The 19,563-nt window shown below is 47.8% G+C and overlaps 1 protein-coding gene across 2 annotated transcripts in view; it reads right to left on the reverse strand.

The window, feature by feature from the left end:
* The window catches only part of LOC127624452 (potassium voltage-gated channel subfamily H member 5-like), a 153,916-nt gene that overhangs the window by 96,323 nt on the left and 38,030 nt on the right, over positions 1-19,563 (reverse strand). For both annotated transcript variants that reach the window (XM_052099280.1, XM_052099279.1), the window contains exons 5-6: positions 11,674-11,789; positions 8,914-9,306 (exon numbers count right to left, since the gene is read on the reverse strand). In XM_052099280.1, coding sequence (XP_051955240.1) covers positions 8,914-9,306; positions 11,674-11,789 — 509 coding nt within the window. The remainder of the gene's footprint in view (positions 1-8,913; positions 9,307-11,673; positions 11,790-19,563) is intronic.

Genomic DNA, 19,563 nt, shown 5'->3' on the forward strand with positions numbered 1-19,563 from the left:
AGTCCAATTCTTCATCTTACCGACCTGATCCTGCTCCCACATCCCTCCTCAAACTCTTTCATTCTGTCATCTCTGCACCTATCTCACATTTCATAAACAGATCTCTAGCTTCAGCTTCTCTCCCTTTACCACTTAAAACTGCGGCAGTAACTCCAGTACTTAAAAAACCTAACTTGAACCCTACTGTTCTTCATCATTTCCACCCTATCTAGAAACTTACCATTCATTTCCAAAAACTGGAAAGTGTTGTTGCCTCCCAGTTACAATCTTTCCTTGTTCAAAATTATCTTTTTGACCCCTTTCAGTCTGGCTTTCGCCCACTTCACAGTACTGAAACCGCCCTTGTAAGGGTTGTCAATGACCTACTACTCACTGGTGAATATGGTTCTCTCTCCATTCTTCTATTACTTGATCTTAGTTCTGCTTTTGTTACTGTTTGCCATGAATTACTTCACTTCCAACTCTCGGATGTTGGTTTAACTGATGTTGCTCTCTCCTGGCTTTCTTCATACCACATGGATAGACAGTTTTACATTTTTACTAAAAACAGTCACCTACTGTTTTTAGAATTATCAGTCACCTACTGTTTTCCTGAAATTATAGTCAAGCACAAGGAATGGTAGATAAAACAAACCCACAAACATGTTTCTTCATCTCTCATCTCTTTTAACTACAATATCAAGTATCTGAAACTTAACCCAGATGAACTCAGTCTTTACATGCAGACTGCAGCACTTGTTTTTTGACCACATTTTAAGGACATCAGGACTAAAACAGCTGTGCTTGCATAGTTCTAGATGCATCAGAGAATAAACTCCTTTTTAAGATCTAGCGTAATGCAGTTTTGGGGCTTTATTTTGTTCCAGTGATGCAAAGCCTAATATACCCCTACAACACTGCAACAATGGGAGATAATTACTGTTGTCAGGGTGACTGTAAATTGATGGGCACTGGTAGGAACCCGAAAAGGTTTTTTTATATTATTATTATTGAATAAATATATCATAGATTCATATGTGGATTTATACTTTTTAAGAAGCATAGAGTCCCAATTAAATCAAGATGGAGTTTTGTGGCTTTTAGTCCATGCTTGTTAGTTTGAGGCCATATATATGCTAATGTTCTCCTTAAAGTTGAGCAAATAAGCTTTTAGCATATATACACACATTTAAAAGTTACAGTGTGTGACTCATACTGCACATACTAATTTCGTCCAGTCATTTGCTCTCTAGAATGAGAATAATGTCCCTTCCCCTTAAACCACCAGCCTCTGACTAGCGATAGCAAGTAGCAAATCATTTTCATGTCTGTGACGTAAACTAAAGCCTACATTTCTTTAAGAAAAAGGGGACAAGCCTTTCACCTTGCCCCTACTTCCTGTGTCAATAGGAAAAAAGTCAACACAGGAATTAAAACGGTGATGGTCAAGCAAGCCAGTATAAGGTGGCTTTTCCTTACATGGAATTTGTATTTTATTTTGAATGTCCAGAGCCACAACAATTATAAGACAGTCTGTGGCTATCAAAAGTTTTTAGGGATTAGCACTTCTCATTCTGATTTCCTTATTAGTTGTACTATTGCCTCAAGTTGAATAATATACTATATTTAGATTCAAGACCACTTTTCCTCCAAGCATTTAATTTTTGAGCCACCACAGCTAGAGTAAAAGGAACATCTACTCATTTTCCAAATGCTGCCAACTGTGGTATCAATATACCACATCAGCTCTCAGTGTTGCCAGCCATTAAAAACAAACACAACTAATATCACTGGACCATTTTTCAGATGAGAGAACCAGTCCAAAAACAAATCTACACAGGCTCTCAGATTCAACCAGCCCACTTATCATTGAACTGTCTGGCTGTGTTGAAATCGTTTAAGCTAATACCCAGTGCTGTAAGCAGCCACTGATATGGAAAGAGATGACAATAATGGATATAGTTTTCACATCAGTAGAGTTTCAGCAAGCAGAGCTGATATAGAAATGGCAGAGGGTCTTGTTAAATTACACTCCTTTTCAGATAGAAAATTAAAGTGGTACTGACACACAAAAACATGCACACAAGCAGCATTTATGTCCTTTCAGTAAGAGATTGAAATATATGCTGGAGAAATCCTGTGCAAAAGTAATTACCACAAACAAGATCCATAGATGAATAATCACCAACTTTGGTAATATTAAGGAGGATCAATTCTAATTCAAGAGCTGAGCAGAGGATATTTTTATTGGAATACTCCATAAACATTAGATCAGTGGTAATAAAAGCAAAAAAGATAAAGGTTTATTTTTTCATGCCATTTCATTGGGGGGGGGGGTCATCTGGGAACGTTTGGTTACGTATGTAACCTCCGTTCCCCGAGGGAGGGAACGACACGTTGTGTCGGAGAAGCGACACTAGGGGTCTCTCTTGAGCGCCGATATTCACCTCTGACCTATTGAAAAGGGCCAATGGGAGTTGGCAGTCAGTATTTGCATACCCGCCCCGGACATACGGGTATTTAAGCGGGGCAAATCACGGAAGTTTAGTCAGGATTTTTCTGAGGAGCCGGAATGGTCCGGCCACAACAGTGGCTCGGTTCAGTGACATGGCGGAGGAAAGACACAACGTGTCATTCCCTCCCTCGGGGAACGGAGGTTACATACGTAACCAAATGTTCCCCTTCTGTCGCTTTCTCCACGTTGTGTCGGAGAAGCGACACTAGGGGACCCATTCCAATCTTGCCATGTGCTGAACCATGTACGTGAACCGCCGATACAGAGGCGGGCAGGGATTTCATCCAGTGCCGCGCATGGTCTGTACCTAGCTGCACGTACCCTTCCCCAATGCCCCATAAGAACATCGGAGTCCTTCTAGTTACCCAGGGAGGGGAACAAGGCAATGTTTGCCAACATGGGAACGGGCCAGCCTGGCTGGGCCTCTTTTCTCTCTATGTTTCTCGCATAGAGCAATCACGGCCGGGCCCTTACACGCATATAGGGAAGGGGTCTTACCCAGACCCTCGCGGAGACCACACCTGCCCTTTTTTCTTGGGGAGGAAAAGTGGTAGACACGTCACACGGCCGTCTTAGGGCTCGTGTGGAAAGTATGGTCGCGGTGGTAGAGCCAGCCTCGAAAGGGGAGTTGCTACAGCACGGCGACCGAGGCAGCTGTAACTGCCTAAGGGAGACACGGGGTCCTTCGTAAGGGGACAGAACCGTGGAATTACACACAGGGGAGTCCGAGCAGGAGGCCTTACCTGTGGAGCACCTATACCAGTACAGGGTAGCCATCAGGGTACCCGCAGTGGCTGGGTCGGCGAGTTCCTCCGCTGAACCGCGGACCCGGAGGGCTGGGGAGGAATCGACCAGGGGCCCGACTCGGAGTGGGGCGCCCTGGAAAGAAGGCGCACTACTTTACCTTGACGTCAGGAAAAGGGCGCTGGGCGCAAGCCATCCACCCGGCCGGTCGGTCTACGTTTTACCGAGTTCTATGGGCTCGGACCTGACAAAACACGAGATGCAACCGACTCAACGCGGAGGTTGTAAAACCTCGCGAAGGTGTTGGGTGTTGCCCAACCCGCGGCTCTACAGATGTCTGCTAGGGAGGTGCCCTTGGCCAGTGCCCACGAGGACGCAACACCCCTTGTTGAGTGAGTTGGGTGTGATAAGCCAGTGTGATGGCGTCGACAACCCAGTGGGCGAGCCTCTGTTTGGAGACGGCATTCCCTTTCTGCCGTCCCCCAAAGCAGATAAAGAGCTGCTCAGAGCGTCTGGTGCTCTGTGTGCGGTCCAGGTAAATGCTTAGGGGCGCACTGGGCACAACAACGAAAGGGCTGGGTCTGCCTCCTCCGGGGCAGGCTTGCAGGTTCACTACCTGATCTCGGAATGGTGTGGTAGGAACCTTGGGCACATAGCCTGGTCGCGGTCTTAGGATCACAGGCGTATCTGCCGGACCGAACTCCAGGCAAGTGTCAGCTGACAGAGAACGCTTGCAGGTCCCTGACCCTCTTGATGGAGGCGGCGCGATCAGCAGGGCCGTCTTAAGAGAGAGGGCCCTGAGTCCAACTGATTCGAGCGGCTCGAAGGGAGGTCTCTGGAGTCCTGCCAAGACTACCGAGAGATCCCAGGAGGGAACTAGGCCTGGCCGGGAGGGATTCAACCTCCGAGCCTCTCAGGAACCTGAGGATCAGGTCGGTGCTTACCCAAAGACTTGCCGTCTACAGGATCGTGGTGGGCGGCGATAGCGGCAACATACACCTTGAGGGTGGGCGGGGACAGCCTCCTGTTCAGCCTCTCCTGTAGGAACAGAAGCACTGACCCTAATCGCGCATCTCTGCGGGTCTTCGGCTCGGGAAGAACACCAATCTGCGAACAAAGCGCCACTTTAGGGCGTAAAGGTGCCTGGTAGAGGGGCTCTGGCTTGGTTGATTGTATTCATAGCGGTCGCCGGTAAGCCGGCTAGCTCTTCAGCGTCCGTCCAGGGACCAGGCGTGGAGGTTCCAGAGGTCTGGGCGCGGGTGCCAGAGCGTGCCCGTCCCTGAGAGAGGAGGTCCTTTCTCAGGGGAATCTGCCAGGGAGAAGCTGTCGCGAGGAGCCTGAGTTCCGAGAACCAAGTCCGAGTGGGCCAGTAGGGGGTCACCAACGTGACTTGCTCCTCGTCCTCCCTGACCTTGCACAGCACCGGTGCAAGAAGGCTCACTGGGGAAATGCGTGCTTGCGCAGCCCGAGGGCCAGCTGTGTGCCAGCGCGTCTGTCCGAGGGAGCCTCTGTTAGGGTGTACCAGAGCGGGCAGTGGGAGGTTTCCTGGGCAGCGAACAGGTCTACCTGGGCCTTGCCAAACCGTTCCCAAATCAGCTGGACCGACTGTGGGTGAAGCCTCCACTCCCCGCCGGGCAGGCGTTGTCGTGATAGCGCGTCCGCTACGACGTTGAGCTTGCCGGGGATGTGAGTGGCACGCAGCGACTTGAGTCGCTGCTGGCTCCATAGGAGGAGACGGCGGGCGAGTTGTGACATGTGGCGGGAGCGTACGCCACCTTGGCGATTTATGTACGCCACCACCATGGTGCTGTCCGATCTCACGAGGACATGTTTGTCCCGAACTAACGGGAGGAACTTCCTGAGAGCAAGAAGGATGGTCAACAACTCCAGGCAATTGATGTGCCAACGCAGCAGGGCCCCTTTCCAATGGCAAACAGCTGCTGCGTGCCCGCTGCACACGGCACCCCACCCGGACCGGGAGGCGTCGGTTGTGACCAGAACGCGTCGGGACACCTGCTGCAGGGGCACTCCTGCCCGTAGAAAGCAGAGGTCTGTCCAGGGTCGGAGTGTTTTGAGGCAGGCGGGGGTGATCCTTACCCGATGCGTGCCGTGGTGCCATGCTTGTCTCGGGACTCGAGTCTGGAGCCAGTGCTGGAGTGGTCTCATATGCATCAACCCCAACGGCGCGACCGCCACGGAGGACGCCATATGCCCCAGGAGCCTCTGGAAAAGTTTTAAAGGGACCACTGTGCCTGGCTTGAAGGAAGCGAGGCAGTCCAGCACCGACTGAGCACGCTCGCTCGTGAGGCGTGCTGTCATTGAGACTGAGTCTAACTCCAACCCGAGAAAAGAGATGCTCTGAACCGGAGTGAGCTTGCTCTTTTCCCAGTTGACCTGAAGCCCCAAGCGGCTGAGGTGCCGGAGCACCTAGTCTCTGTGTGTGCATAGTAACTCTCGAGAGTGTGCTAGGATGAGCCAGTCGTCGAGGTAGTTGAGAATGCGGATGCCGGCTACTCGTAGCGGGGCAAGGGCCGCCTCTGCGACTTTCGTGATGATGCGAGGGGACAGAGACAGGCCGAAGGGGAGGACTTTGTACTGAAACGCCTGGCTGTGGAACGCGAACCGTAAGAAGGGTCGGTGTCATGGCAGAACTGAGACGTGGAAGTACGCGTCCTTCAGGTCTACCGCTTCGAACCAATCTAGATGCTGAACGCCAGCCAGAATATTTCTCTGCGTGAGCATTTTTAACGGGAGTTTTAACAAGGCCCGATTGAAAACTCGCAAGTCCAGGATTGGTCGTAAGCCGCCGCCTTTCTTGGGTACAATGAAGTAAGGGCTGTAGAAACCCTTCCTCATTTCGGTTGGAGGGACGGGCTCTACTGCGCCCTTGGCTAAGAGGGTCGCAATTTCCGTGTACTGCGGTAAAGCGGACGCCCCCGAAGAGGGGTGGGAGCCGGGCAAACTGAATTGCGTAACTGAGTCGAATGGTCCGGTGCAGCCAGCGTGATGCGTTGGGAAGCGAAAGCCACGCTTCCCAGCTCTGCACTAGGGGCACCAAAGGGACGAGTATTTTGGACGTACCCGGCAGGGCCTCGCAGCGGGGCGGAATAGGTAAGGCCGCGTCAGGCGGCTTCATTGCGGCCTGAGGCTGAGGTGCTGAGAATAGACTCAAAGCACTTACCTTGCTCCGCGCGCCCGGCAGGGGGCGGGTTCTTGACTGAGGAGGAGGTCTGATGTTGGCATCCTCTGGACTCGTCTGAACCGGCCGGCCGGGGGACAGTCGTGGGCAGGCGGAAGGCGGGATCGCCGCGTCCGGTGTACCGGGACTGTTGTGATCTGAAAGTACATTGCCGTGAAAACGGCATTTGCGGGCCAGGTGACCCAGAGGCAAAGGAAATAGCTCTTTTATTGAGAATGTGGGTACCACAGCCCCGTCAGGGGTGTGGCAAATGAAAAAACAAAGGATTCTCCTCCCGGCCCTCCACCGGGGGATGGAGCGGTCTTACCACCTCCGGAGCTAACGTCTTCGGCTCTGGGTCGGCTGTCTCAGGAATGCTTGGGAGCCTTCCGGGTCCTGGAGGGGGTTCGTGAGACAGGGAGCGTGCGCTGCCTGCGGAGTGCTCGACGCTGGGGCTGAGAGCTAGGCCCGGGTTGAGGCGGAGCAGGAGCTGGTTTCCTCGCAGGGGGACGCCCTCGGCGGGCAGACGGGGCAGGGCCCGTAGCGGCAGGTCTGCGGCGGGGCATGATGTGCGAAATGGCCTCTGTCTGCTTCTTCACCGCAGAGAACTGTTGGGCGAAGTCCTCGACGGTGTCACCGAAAAGGCCAATCTGGGAGACAGGTGCGTCCAGGAAGCGGTTCTTGTCAGCCTCACGCATCTCGACCAGGTTGAGCCAAAGATGGCGTTCCTGGACCACTAGGGTGGCCATCGTCTGTCCGAGTGCCTGCGCTGTGGCCTTGGTCGCTCTCAGGGCGAGGTCGGTCGCTGACGCGCAGTTCCTGCAGCACATCAGGATCAGGTCCTAGTGGGTGGCACCTAGACGAGCGGAGAGCGGGGCTCTCCACGTAGACGTCAGCTCATCATGCACCTCCGGGAAGAAAGGGACCGGGGGGATGCGAGGCCGCGAATGGCGCGCTGCCCCCAGGAACCAATCCTCCAACCGAGAAGGCTGTGGGGAGGATGGAGGGTTCCAATCCAACCCCACGCTCAAGGCGGCCTGGGCAAGCATGTCGGACATCTGAGCGTCGGCCTCAGCCTGGGCCTGCTGGCCCGAAGGCAGCAGTCCAGGGGAGTCCTCGGCATCAGACACCGCACTCTCCGATTCAGCGGCGAGCTCATCTGCTTCCGACTCGGGAGGATAGACAGCCAGGCCGTGAGGCGAGCTGCTATCGCTGCGAGCGTGGACGGAGACCAGCGAGCGTGTCGGGGAACGGGAGGTTCGAGGGGGGTTACCCGGCGAAACTGCACCCGCTGCCGCCCCCCAAATCGCCCCCAGCGCCAACCGCACCGTCCTCAATCCTGTGGGAAGAAGGAGCAATGCGGGGTGCAGCTGGGGTGGCTTGCTTTCTGTTGAAAGCAAGCCGCGACCGCAACGTGGTCATTGTCATGTTCTCGCAGTGAGAACATGAACCATCCACAAACGCCGCCTCGGTGTGATCACGGCCCAAACACACCTGTGGCCGTCTGAAGCGGAGAGCACTCTACCGCATCCAGGAACGACACAGGGGCGGAAAGGCATCTTGAAAAAGACGCGTCCTTAAAAGGACGTTCAACGCCGCTGTGTTTGCTCTTTTAGAGGAAATTACTCTTTTAGTAAAAACTCTTTTAATACACAGTGTGTGTGTGTATGTGTCTGCGCTGTTGAAGCGCTCAGGGGCAACAATGCACGCCGTGCAATGAGAAGGAGAAAGCCGCTGTTGTGCGCCGTCAAGATCCAACAGCATGCAGATCGTCAGAGGAAAACAGGAACGTTTGAGTGGTGTGTAACTCGCAGTAAACTGCAGACAGACCATCGGTTCCGAAGAAATTTTCGGACTAAACTTCCGTATTTGCCCCGCTTAAATACCCGTATGTCCGGGGGCGGGGTATGCAAATACTGACTGCCAACTCCCATTGGCACTTTTCAATAGGTCAGAGGTGAATATCGGCGCTCAAGAGAGACCCCTAGTGTCGCTTCTCCGACACAACGTGGAGAGAGCGACAGAAGGGGAACAATCAGATATGTATGTAACATCTGATCAAATTGATTGTAAACCAATTGTCACCCAAAAGAGTTTTGCTCAGCTATAACTTGAATAGAAGATATAATGAACACAATTTATTGTTTCGAGGTCTTTTGTAGTTAAATCGTCCTTCCAAGACACTGAAGTAATAATTTCATTCATTATGACAACAGAGCCACCCAAATAAAAGATTCTATGCTGACAGGATGATTAAATTATTTGCATATAAAATGTGAGAAAGACCTCTCCAAACAGGTTGAATCAGAGGATATACTGTAGTTTGTCTAGCCAATTTTCAGACAAGTTAATGGGCACTAGCCATATTAGGATGACCACTTACTAACTGCACGTTCATTTGTTTGATCAACTGACGATTCAACTGATTGGTGCTGTTGCCAGGCATGGCCCTTTGTCACTTTTTATTTTCTATCTTTCACTTAAACATTGTGCTTACCTCATCCACATTTTCAAAGGCATTGATGATGTCATAGGGCAGGCAAGACAGTAGGTCTATGACAAACCAGGTCTTCAAGTAGTTCATGCGTATGAGCTTTGGGTCTGATATGACCTCTCCTCCAGGTCCCACAAAGGTAGTATGAAAGTTCAACACAATATCCACTAAGAAGATGACATCCACCACGCTGTCCAGCACCAACCACACCAGGTTGTTCTGTTTAGTCTTAAAGGAGACATTGTAGGGCACCATGATGGCCGTGTAGAAGGTGAGGATGAGAATGACCCAGTCCCAAGTGGTCTTAAAGGTGCAGTAGTGCAGGATAATGTGAGGCGGAGTTTTGGGAGCCTCTTGCTTGTATTGAGGAAGGATGTCAGAGCCCAACTGAAGAGCCTAGAAAACAGAGGACAATGAATGAATATAGAAAAAAGAATGGAGATGAAGACAGAAAGAGATGGAGATACAAACATAGGTACTAGGAATGTGCTAGAAATATAAGTGTAGTTCTAGCAGGAAGATCTCGGGATTCATTCATCAGACATCACATCCAATCACAAAACAGCCTAAGCTTTATATGCCTGCCAGGTGCCTCTCATTGGTCGCATACTTCCATGTTTTCACTCCCAATCCCATCCTATGTCCACAAGTTTAGGTCCCGTCCTGGGCAGGGGTAAGCTCCACCCCCCCCCAGCCATCATCGCCTCCGGCAGGATCTGATGGTTCAAGCAGCACCGATGCGCTGAACCGCAGGACGGGGCTTATGCCAAATTATATATACGTATCTTTTCCTTCTAATTATTCCAATAATCTCGAGTCTTTCTGATAGAACAAGTATGCAAATGAAGCATTCTGAATTCCTTTGCATTTCATAACATTATGTTGTTGCATTTACAGTGTGTTTTGGGTACTTCTGTGTTTGTTATAGACCCAGTCAGAGTAACCCTAATCTCTCGACCAGGTTTCTTAACTGCTTAACAAGGGGATTTAAGTAGTTTTACAATAACAGATCATGCTGAATGAATTTTACTGGTGAACAGTGTTGGGTAGATTATTTCTGAATTGTAATCTGGTTCTGATTAAAAATTACATGACTAAAATTATAGTCAGTAACGCAATCTATTGGATTACATGTTTAATGTTCTAATATGATTGCTTTTGGATTACTTTTGGATTACTTCAGACCTAATTCTTGTTTATTTGATATTACAAGCATTTGAGTAGTATAAACATGTACCATTTTGACATAATGTTGCCTAAATGCATTAAAGAAAACATACTTAATGGATCAAAATATGAGAACTGACATGATTTTGTGTTTGTGTGTCTTACTCACTAGTTGTCTGTTGAAGTCAAATAAAAAAAGACACATTAAATGTTCTTATTCCAGCAATTAGGCATTACAAAGCCATCCATGTGTGGTAACAGATCTTACCAGTTATATTTTAATCAAAATTTTATTTTTAATTTTTTTATTTTTAAAAAAAAAAGAAAAGAAAAGTCTCAAATGTTCTAACAAAAGCACAAGTGCATTAATTTAAATTTTTGAAGCCGGAAACTAAAGCAATTCCCAAAACTAAAACTAACTTTACTGCACTAATGCAACTGGATCAGCATGTATGTGTGGATTACCGCTCAATCTTAAGTGTAATTATGGCTGGTGGCTAGTATCAGGTCTGTGCGTGCAATTCCACATGCCCCAACCCCTCCCCTCCATTCGAAAACACTCGAAGACTTACCAAACATATATCAGCTGTAGGCTGATTTAGAAGGAAAGAGGGATCAATAAATTATGAACACTGCCTTTGCTTGATTAATATGTTATAATGTAATGCATTAAAAATAACTGTAATCTGATATGAGTATTTTAAAACGATATTTAATATAATTACAAGTACTTGATTTTTGTAATCTGATTATTAAATCTAGATTACGAGCAATCTGTTACAACTCAGCACTGCTGTGGAATAGTGAATTTTATACTGATCTAAAATTGTCTTTTTCCCTGCCAAAATCATGCACTGTAAGCAATATATGTCAAGAATGAAGAGGCCATTCATGTTGTGAGGGCACTATGAGAAATAATACACCAAAGACATTTACAGACATAAAGCTGACATCAGCAGTAATTGGTAAGATGATTAAACTATGATTTATCTGAGAATGTAGTCAGACTTAACAATTTCTGCTTTAAAGGACTGAGAAAAAAGAGATTCAGACAGCAAACGTTTTTAAACGCGCATGCACGTGTATAGGTGAGGTGCATACATTGTGGGGCCCAAATGTCCCTGCGAGGATAATAAAACCTGAAATCCCATACGTTCAACCAATCAACAGGGAAAACAGCTGAAGAATCCAATTCCTCTCTAAACAATGAATAAACTTTTCTGTGAGGGTTAGTTTCAGGGGTAGCATTAGATGCTAGAAAATATCAAACTGCTAAAAAAAAAAAAAAACACTACCGGCTTAACCAGTATGCAATTTTCATGATGGTCTATGCTGGTTTATGCAGGTTAGTGTTGGTTTGTTGCTGTTTTAGTTAGTGGACCAGCATGGCCATGCTTTTCATCAGCAAAACCTTGACCAGCATGGTCTTTCTGATTAAGCTTATTAAAATTAAAATACTTGTGCAGACACCAGTACACCAGCATCCCATGCTGGAGGATCAGCATCAAAAACGTAAGCAGGTGGCTAGCAATGCTGGTCTTTTCAGCAGGGATGTTCTCAGTATAAAAACATTATAAAGCAATGTGTGACACTCACCTCTGCCAGTCGTGAATGCTTGTGGCTGACCTCAGTCTTGTTCATAGGCGTGATTTGTTGCAGTGTACCCCGGTTATTGGTTAATGCCCTGGTCAGCCTGGCAAACTTGGTCCATCCTGACATATGGAGAAGCAACAAAAAGGTGCATCAACAACTAACCGCACTTTTGTACCCTCTCTACCTTTCTACAGCAACTCTTCATCTTACATAAACACTTCTTCACCCAACTAGCAGTGCTGCTGGTATTGTGCTCGGAAGCCTGAAAAGAAACGGACCATGCTGATTCCTACTGAGGCACGTACAAAAGCCTTGTCTGCTGAAGCCATTCAAAATTGAATGAACTCTTATACCCTCAATTGCACAAGCTTTTCTTTCCATTTCTTCCTTCCAAAACGTATCTCAAAAAATTGGTTGCAAAGGCATTCATCACATTCCAACAAGTATTCCCTCAGAATATAAGGGAAGTATATAAGTGTGCCTACCTCCCCTCTTCCACGGTTTGCGCCATCAACGTGTTGCACGTCCAGTCTTTTCACTTTCCTTTTTAAAACAGATACTGTCATGGACTTTGGGGCTCTTCATTAAGGCATAATGTGTCTTTATGACTTTAAAATAAAAATAATTATGACATGGTGGAAACATGAAGGGAAGGGAAGCTGCGTCCAGCTGGGAGTCTCGTTTGATGTCATTGCTTCCTCGTGAATCTTTAACTGGTAGGAAATTTTGCTTTTAAACTCAATGTCCCAAAGTCAGCAGTGCCGGTAGAATCATACATATGATAAATTCTGATCTTTGCAAACATCTTAATTGAGCAACTATAGAAAGCTGATGTGCCGATCAGCAAAACTCATGTTATAATCGAGCTACAAGGGGATTTCACGTAGTCGAGCTGATCTAATAAATATTTGAAGAAAGGACATCAGCTGAGGAAGTGAAGCTCCTCCAAAATCTCTGTGGGTGGATATATTACCAGATTGTTTTCACCTTTGCCTTTCATATTTTGTTTTTGCCATGTAATAGATCTGTTTGAGGTGCTTTCATCATAGGCAGATCTGTTTAAAGTAGCCTGCTTGGTTTAACTTTTTGCCAAATAATTGTAGTCTTTCTACATTAAAGAGTGTTCGTCTATGACACGTGACATGAGCCCAATGCCGAGGCCAATTGAGGTTCAATTAACATTCATGCTGGATGAAGCCAAGCTTAAAAAACTCATTATCTAGGTCTATTTGATCGATTTAGCAAAAATCTGATTGGTGCGATTTCAGTCACACTAAAGTGTTTACGTGACATTTTAAAAAGACTATAAGATTATTGTTGTAGTCCGACTGAAATCTAAATTTTAAAGTGCATGTAAATGTACTGACTGAAGTGCAGGCTCTGTTTCCTCGTTTTAAAAACAAGTGCATGTTCTCTAAATCACAAACACACTCCTTTTTGCTGTCATGACAGGCAGCGTTTTTAAAGAGTGGGAAAAGAAGTAAAACATGAATAACATTGCAGCTCCCCCATTTAAGTCACATCTCATGAATGTTCAAGCCCAACAATAATGGACCAGAGTAAGTCTGAGCACACTGGGTCTCCTGTGACCAGTCTCCCTCATTACATCAGGGACAGAGAGAAGTCTTTCCACATGAACAATTAACTCAGTGAAGGGATAAGGAGGGGAAATCAGCCGTGTGCATTTATTGGTAGGGTGTATGAAAATAGCATGCTGGTCTGTTCGAGCCCTTTCAGAGGAGGACAGCTCTATGTCAGAAAGGACAAACTGGCTATTTTTAAGAATTTATTGTTTATCTGAAATAAAATGCCATGATTTTTAGAATGAAGAGCAAATATGTAGAAAAAAGCTAGGACAGATTTTGATTAGGTTTGTCAATGTAAGCTTTTAATTTAGTGTGTACAGTAAGTGTAAGTGTGTTTGGTAACACTTTACAATAAGGTTCCATTTGTTAACATTAGGTAATGCATTAGGTATCATGAACAAGTAATTAACATTATACAGTATTTTTTACAGCATTTATTCATTTTAGTTCCTCTTCTGTCACTCACTCAACGATGTGTCGATGTAGTGACACTAGGAGTTGCTCCCATTCTTTGAGAAAAGGCTAATGAGCATTGGTGAGTGGAATTCACCAATTCCACATTGGCATGCCACTCCCCTGGACATACGGGTATAAATGGAGCTGGAATGCGATTCCAGTCAGATTTTCTCTTCGGAGCCGAGAGGTTGTACTATCAGTGATCTGAATACTACTGCTGTTCACCTCCCTCCCCGCCTTTGTGCACACGGCCGCGCCACACCTACGGCCCGCCGGTTGTGACGAGTCTCGAGAACGGCCCAATAGGCCCTCCTCCTCAGTCGCTAACCCTCCCTATGCCGGTTTCGCAGAGCAAGGTAAATGCTTTGAGCTCCCCCTCAACACAGCCGCTGAAGCAACACCCCCAGAAGCAATGCCGCCTTTTTGTCAGCAAATACTAATACATGCTTAATTTTGATAATTAATTGTCATTTAATGTAATAAACCTGATTAAAATATTTACTAATTAAAGAGACAGATAGAGAAGAAGGGAAGAAAAAAAGATCTGTGTTATAGACAGAGGGAAGACAAGGAGAAAAACAATGGATGGTTCAGGCCATCTGGTTCTCTAAGGGCAGAAAGTCGCATCACTGCACACGACCCCTGAGGCTTCTTCCAGATTTAGCCCTCCCACAAGAAGCCACAAGGCAAAGCCCCAGAGGAGTCTCTGTTTGGCCATAACAGCCACAATCCTATCACATGTAAGTTATTTGTTAGCCCAAATGCACCACATCTGGCAATGGAGAACTAAACTAGCTCTGCAAGACCACAATGCCTGCACAGATGTAAGAACAGACAGCAGCAGTTTATAAAAGCACAGAAGACAGGGTCTGTTTACACCAAACTAGATTTTTGACCCCCTGCATGATCTAAACATGCGCTAGATGGGTGTCTTTTATCTTGCTCTGCGTCTTGCTGTTTTTTCAGTGTCGTGTGCATCAGCACAGCATTTTTTTAAATGCATGTAAATGGTTTTGCTGCATTTAGTTCTGGCCCCTAAGGGAGGAAGTAACTAAGAATTAATTGCATCTGCTTATAGCGTTGTTTATTTGCACACTCTATCTGCGTTGTTTTAGTACTTGATGACCTATAGCACTTTATGTGACAGAGCATAAACACACTTCCCTTTTTCCTGTTGAGGGCCTTTGATTGCTAAACATTTTCCCTTTGGGACTTCTGCTTGCTAGCTCTCAATTTACATTGGTGTAGATGCAAAGGTGATAAATCAAGTAGTATATGTGTAATGGTTCAATGAAAGGAGGAAGGGGGAAATGGCAATTCAATCTCAAGTATATTAATTTTATTTTATAAATTAAACACATCTGCCTCAAGCGTGATGGTAAAGCTTTCAAAACAGCCGACAGCGGCCAACACACACACAGCTTGTCAGCTGGGTTCTCTCTCCCTCTCTGGGGTTTTGGGCAGCCTTTTATCTCCCTGCCTTGCACTGTGAACATAGAAATCACAATTCACGTATCGTCCAAACCATTCAACAGATGACGCCATCGCCACCACCCTCCATCTGGCCCTCACCCACCCTGATAAAAAGGACTCATAGGTTTGAATGCTGTTCATAGACTTCAGCTCAGCATTCAACACAATAATTCCTCAGCACCTGATTGGAAAGCTGAACCTACTGGGCCTGGACACCTCCCTCTGCAACTGGATCCTGGACTTCCTGACTGGGAGACCTCAGTCAGTCCGGATCGGGAACAGCATCTCCACCACCACCACACTGAGGACTGGGGCCCCCCAGGGCTGTGTGCTCAGTCCACTGCTGTTCACTCTGCTGACTCACGACTGTGCAGCAATGCACAGCTCATACCACATCATTAAGTTCGCCGATGACACGACCGTGGTGGGTCTCATCAGCAAGAACGACGAGTCAGCATACAGAGAGGAGGTGCAGGGTCTAACGGACTGGTGAAGAGCCAACAACCTGTCTCTGAATGTGGACAAAACAAAAGAGATGGTTGTTGACTTTAGGAGAGCACAGAGTGACCGCTCTCCACTGAACATCAACGGCTCCTCTGTGGAGATTGTCAACAGCACCAAATTCCTTGGTGTTCACCTGGTGGAGAACCTCACCTGGTCACTCAACACCAGCTCTATTGCCAAGAAAGCCCAGCAGCGTCTCTACTTTCTTCGAAGGCTGAGGAAAGCACATCTCCCACCCCCCATCCTCACTACATTCTATAGAGGGACTATTGAGAGCATCCTGAGCAGCTGCATCACTGCCTGGTTTGGGACTTGCACCGTTTCGGACCGCAAAGCCCTGCAGAGTATAGTGACGACAGCTGAGAAGATCATTGGGGTCTCTCTTCCCTCTGTCAAAGACATTTACAAAAAACACTGCATCCGCAAAGCAACCAGCATCCCCACACACCCCTCACACACACTCTTCACCCTCCCGCCGTCTGGCAATAGGTACCGAAGCATTCGGGCCCTCACGGCCAGACTGTGTAACAGCTTCATCCCCCAAGCCATCAGACTCCTCAATACTCAGAGACTGGACTGACACACACACACACGTGTCCTGAGTTGCACTTTAATTATTGTCACTTTATACCTGGCTGCTACCTCAATAACTGCTATGTGCATAGAACACTCATCTTATAGTATGTTATGTTTACATTTGGCATTTTTAGAAACTGTCATCTTTTTGCACTACTGTGTACTGGTCGGCGCTGCACTGTCTCTCCCTGTGCCTATTGTCTTGTTCATTTTAATAATTTATTGTACTGTCCCATACTTTTTGCACAAGTTTGCACGTGCACTTTATATAGGTATGTTATTTAGTCTGTGTAGTCACATGTGGTTCTGTGTTTGTCCTATGTTGTTTTATGTAGCACCATTGTCCTGGAGGAACGTTGTCTTGTTTCACTGTGTACTGTACTAACTGTATATGGTTGAACAACAATAAAAACCACTTGACATGACTTTGACTTTGACTTCATCTCAGGGGGAAACCCTTACCGCTTCCTCACTCCCCAGACAAACGCTCGCCCATGCCCTTGCCCCCACATACCCCCACCACCCGACAAAGTTCAGGGGAACAGCTTTGCCAGTCCACCCCTCCTCCCCTTTATAGAGAGGAAGTCCGCAACAGCCATCTGTGCCCCTGGCCTGTGGACCACCTCAAACTTAAATGGCTGGAGTGCCAGATACCAATGAGTGATCTGGGCATTGGCATCCTTCATGCAGTGGAGCCACTGGAGGGGGAATGCTCATACCAGAAAATAGTAGCGGAGAGTGAGGACCACCCACTTGATGGCCAAGCACTCCTTCTCTGAGGTGCTGTACTTAGTCTTCCTACTAATGTACAGCACCGGGTGCTCCTCCCCCTCCACCACCTGGTACATTAGAGCACCCAGCCCCCTGTCCGATGAGTCCGTCTGAAAAACAAAAGGGAGAGAAAAGTTAGGGGAATGTAGAGGCAGCCCGCCACAAAGTGCAGCTTTTACCTGTGTGAAAGCCTGTTGGCACGGCTTCATCCACTGGACTGGGTCTGGAGCTCCCTTTTTAGTGAGATCAGTCAGCGGGCTGATGACAGACGAATAATTAGGCGCATACCTTCGATAATAGCCAGCCAGCCCCAGGAACTGTCTCACCTCCTTTTTGGTCTTGGGTTGATATTTTATCAATTTGGGGCTGCACTTGCCCATGACCCAAGTGGAACCCCAGATACCATACCTCCTCCTGCCCAGTCGTGTACTACTTTAGATTTGCTGTAAGCCCAGCTCGCCGCAGCGACCTCAGAACTGGCCTCAGATGCTGCATGTGCCACTGCCAATCATTACTGTAAATAACGATATCATCCAAATAAGCAGCGGCATTCGCTGTCTGAGGATTCTGTCCATAACACGCTGAACCGTACCCTGGGCCCCAAACAAACCAAACGGAAGGGTCACAAATTGGTGAAACCGAAACGGTGTGGAGAAGGCCATTTTCTCACAGGACATCGTGAGATAAGGGGATCTGCCAATATCCCTTTGTTAAATCCCGTGTCAAATAAAAGCGAGCCATGCCCAACCGATCAAGCAGTTCATCAATATGAGGCATTGAATACGCATCAAATTTCAACAACGAGTTGACTTTCCTTTAATCCACACAGAAACAGACCAAGCCTTCGCTGGCCCAATCGCTGTGGGATTCTTCTATTATCCCCATATCGAGCATGGCCTTTAATTCTTCAAGTATTGCTTGTTTTTTTGTATTCGGGTAACCAGTACGTCCGACTATGTATGACTATCCCGAGGGTTGTCTCACTGTGGTGTTACATGAGATTAGTGCAGAGGCGAGAACACATCAGAGAAATTATTTAGCAATCTGGCAACCTCCGTACATTGTGATGGCAAGAGGTGGTCTCCGCAAGGGATCGGGTTAAACTGATTGGCTTTTAGACTCACCTCCGGACCGAGCTCCTCCCTCTCTGGAACTACCATCACCAAGGATACGGGGACCACCTCTCTCCATGGTTTTAGTAGGTTGAGGTGGTAAACCTGATGTGCCCTGCCCCTATCCGTAAGCGCTACCTCATAATCGACTTCCTAACTCACCGTGTGACCTCAAAGGGCTCTTGCCAATTTGCTAATAATTTCGAGATCGATGTGAGAAGGAATAGAAGTACTTTATCTCCCAGTGCAAACTCCTATAGCCCACGCTCCCACACTCTTCTGCTTGTAGAAAATTCTCCTGTGACAGACGCCCAGTGTGTGGAGTTTTGCTCTCAGGTCAAGAACGTATTGAATACCTGTGAATGCCCGGCCAATAGAAATAGGCCATTAGACGACTTAGTTTTTTCCCCTGTCACAAGTGACTTCTCATCGGATTATAATGAGCCACCTGGAATACCATTTCCTGACAGGTCATTGGTACTAACAACTGGGTTGTATTTTCCTCTGTGTGAGTGTCCTGTGTCACTCTATACATCCAATCTTTTATGATTGAAAAATATGTGAGTACGTCATCTGGCTGAAGACGCTGACCATCAATCACTATCACTTGCTCAAACGTGTGTTTCAGGGCTTTGTCTCGCAACAGCTTTAGAGGGAAATTCTCTACTGGGAATTCCCTATGAGTGGTGGAGGATGACACCGCCCACACTTGTGGCAGCAGACTCCTTCACCTGAGAGGAAGAGAGGGGAGAGACGGGGTATGTTAGAACAGGGAACCACCCATGACCACGGAGCTTTCTGGGGAAATAGAACAGGGTGGAAGGAAGGAGGGGGAGAGACAACAGGGGGGAAGGCGGCCCCCGCATACACCATCAGATGGTCATCTAAACTGATGAAGTCATTGCCGTTGCTGTCTTCCTTGGCCAGCACCCACCGCCGGTAGGTGTCACGGAACTGCTGAGCAAAGGCAAATGGGTGGCCGACCTCACTCAGTGTCAAGGAGCAGAAACGCTGGTGGTGTTCTTCTGGGCTGCGGCCAACCAGTTGCAGGATAGACTTTTTCAACCACCCGTAGTCTAGTAAGTCGGTGACCGGAAGTTGTTGAGCCACGATCTGGGCTTCCCCTGTCAGCAGCGGCAGAACATGTACCACCCATTGTTCCTGCGGCCATCTCAGGGCTTTAGCCGTGTGCTCAAAGAGCTCGAGATAGGCCTCCGGTTCATCTTGAGGTCCCATATTCGTGAGCAGCATGTGAGGGTTCTCTGTTGCCGGGGTATGGGCGGCGCCGGCCACCTCCTGTGTTACTAAGCTCTGCAGCACCCGCCAGTCCTCTTCCTGAGCCCAAAGGATTACCTTAAAACGTTGCTTCTAATCCACGCGTAGGTCCACAGTGGCCTGGTGTTGGGCCTGGAGGA

The sequence above is a fragment of the Xyrauchen texanus genome, chromosome 30 (genome assembly GCF_025860055.1).
Source record: "Xyrauchen texanus isolate HMW12.3.18 chromosome 30, RBS_HiC_50CHRs, whole genome shotgun sequence".
NCBI classification, from domain to species: Eukaryota; Metazoa; Chordata; class Actinopteri; order Cypriniformes; family Catostomidae; genus Xyrauchen; species Xyrauchen texanus.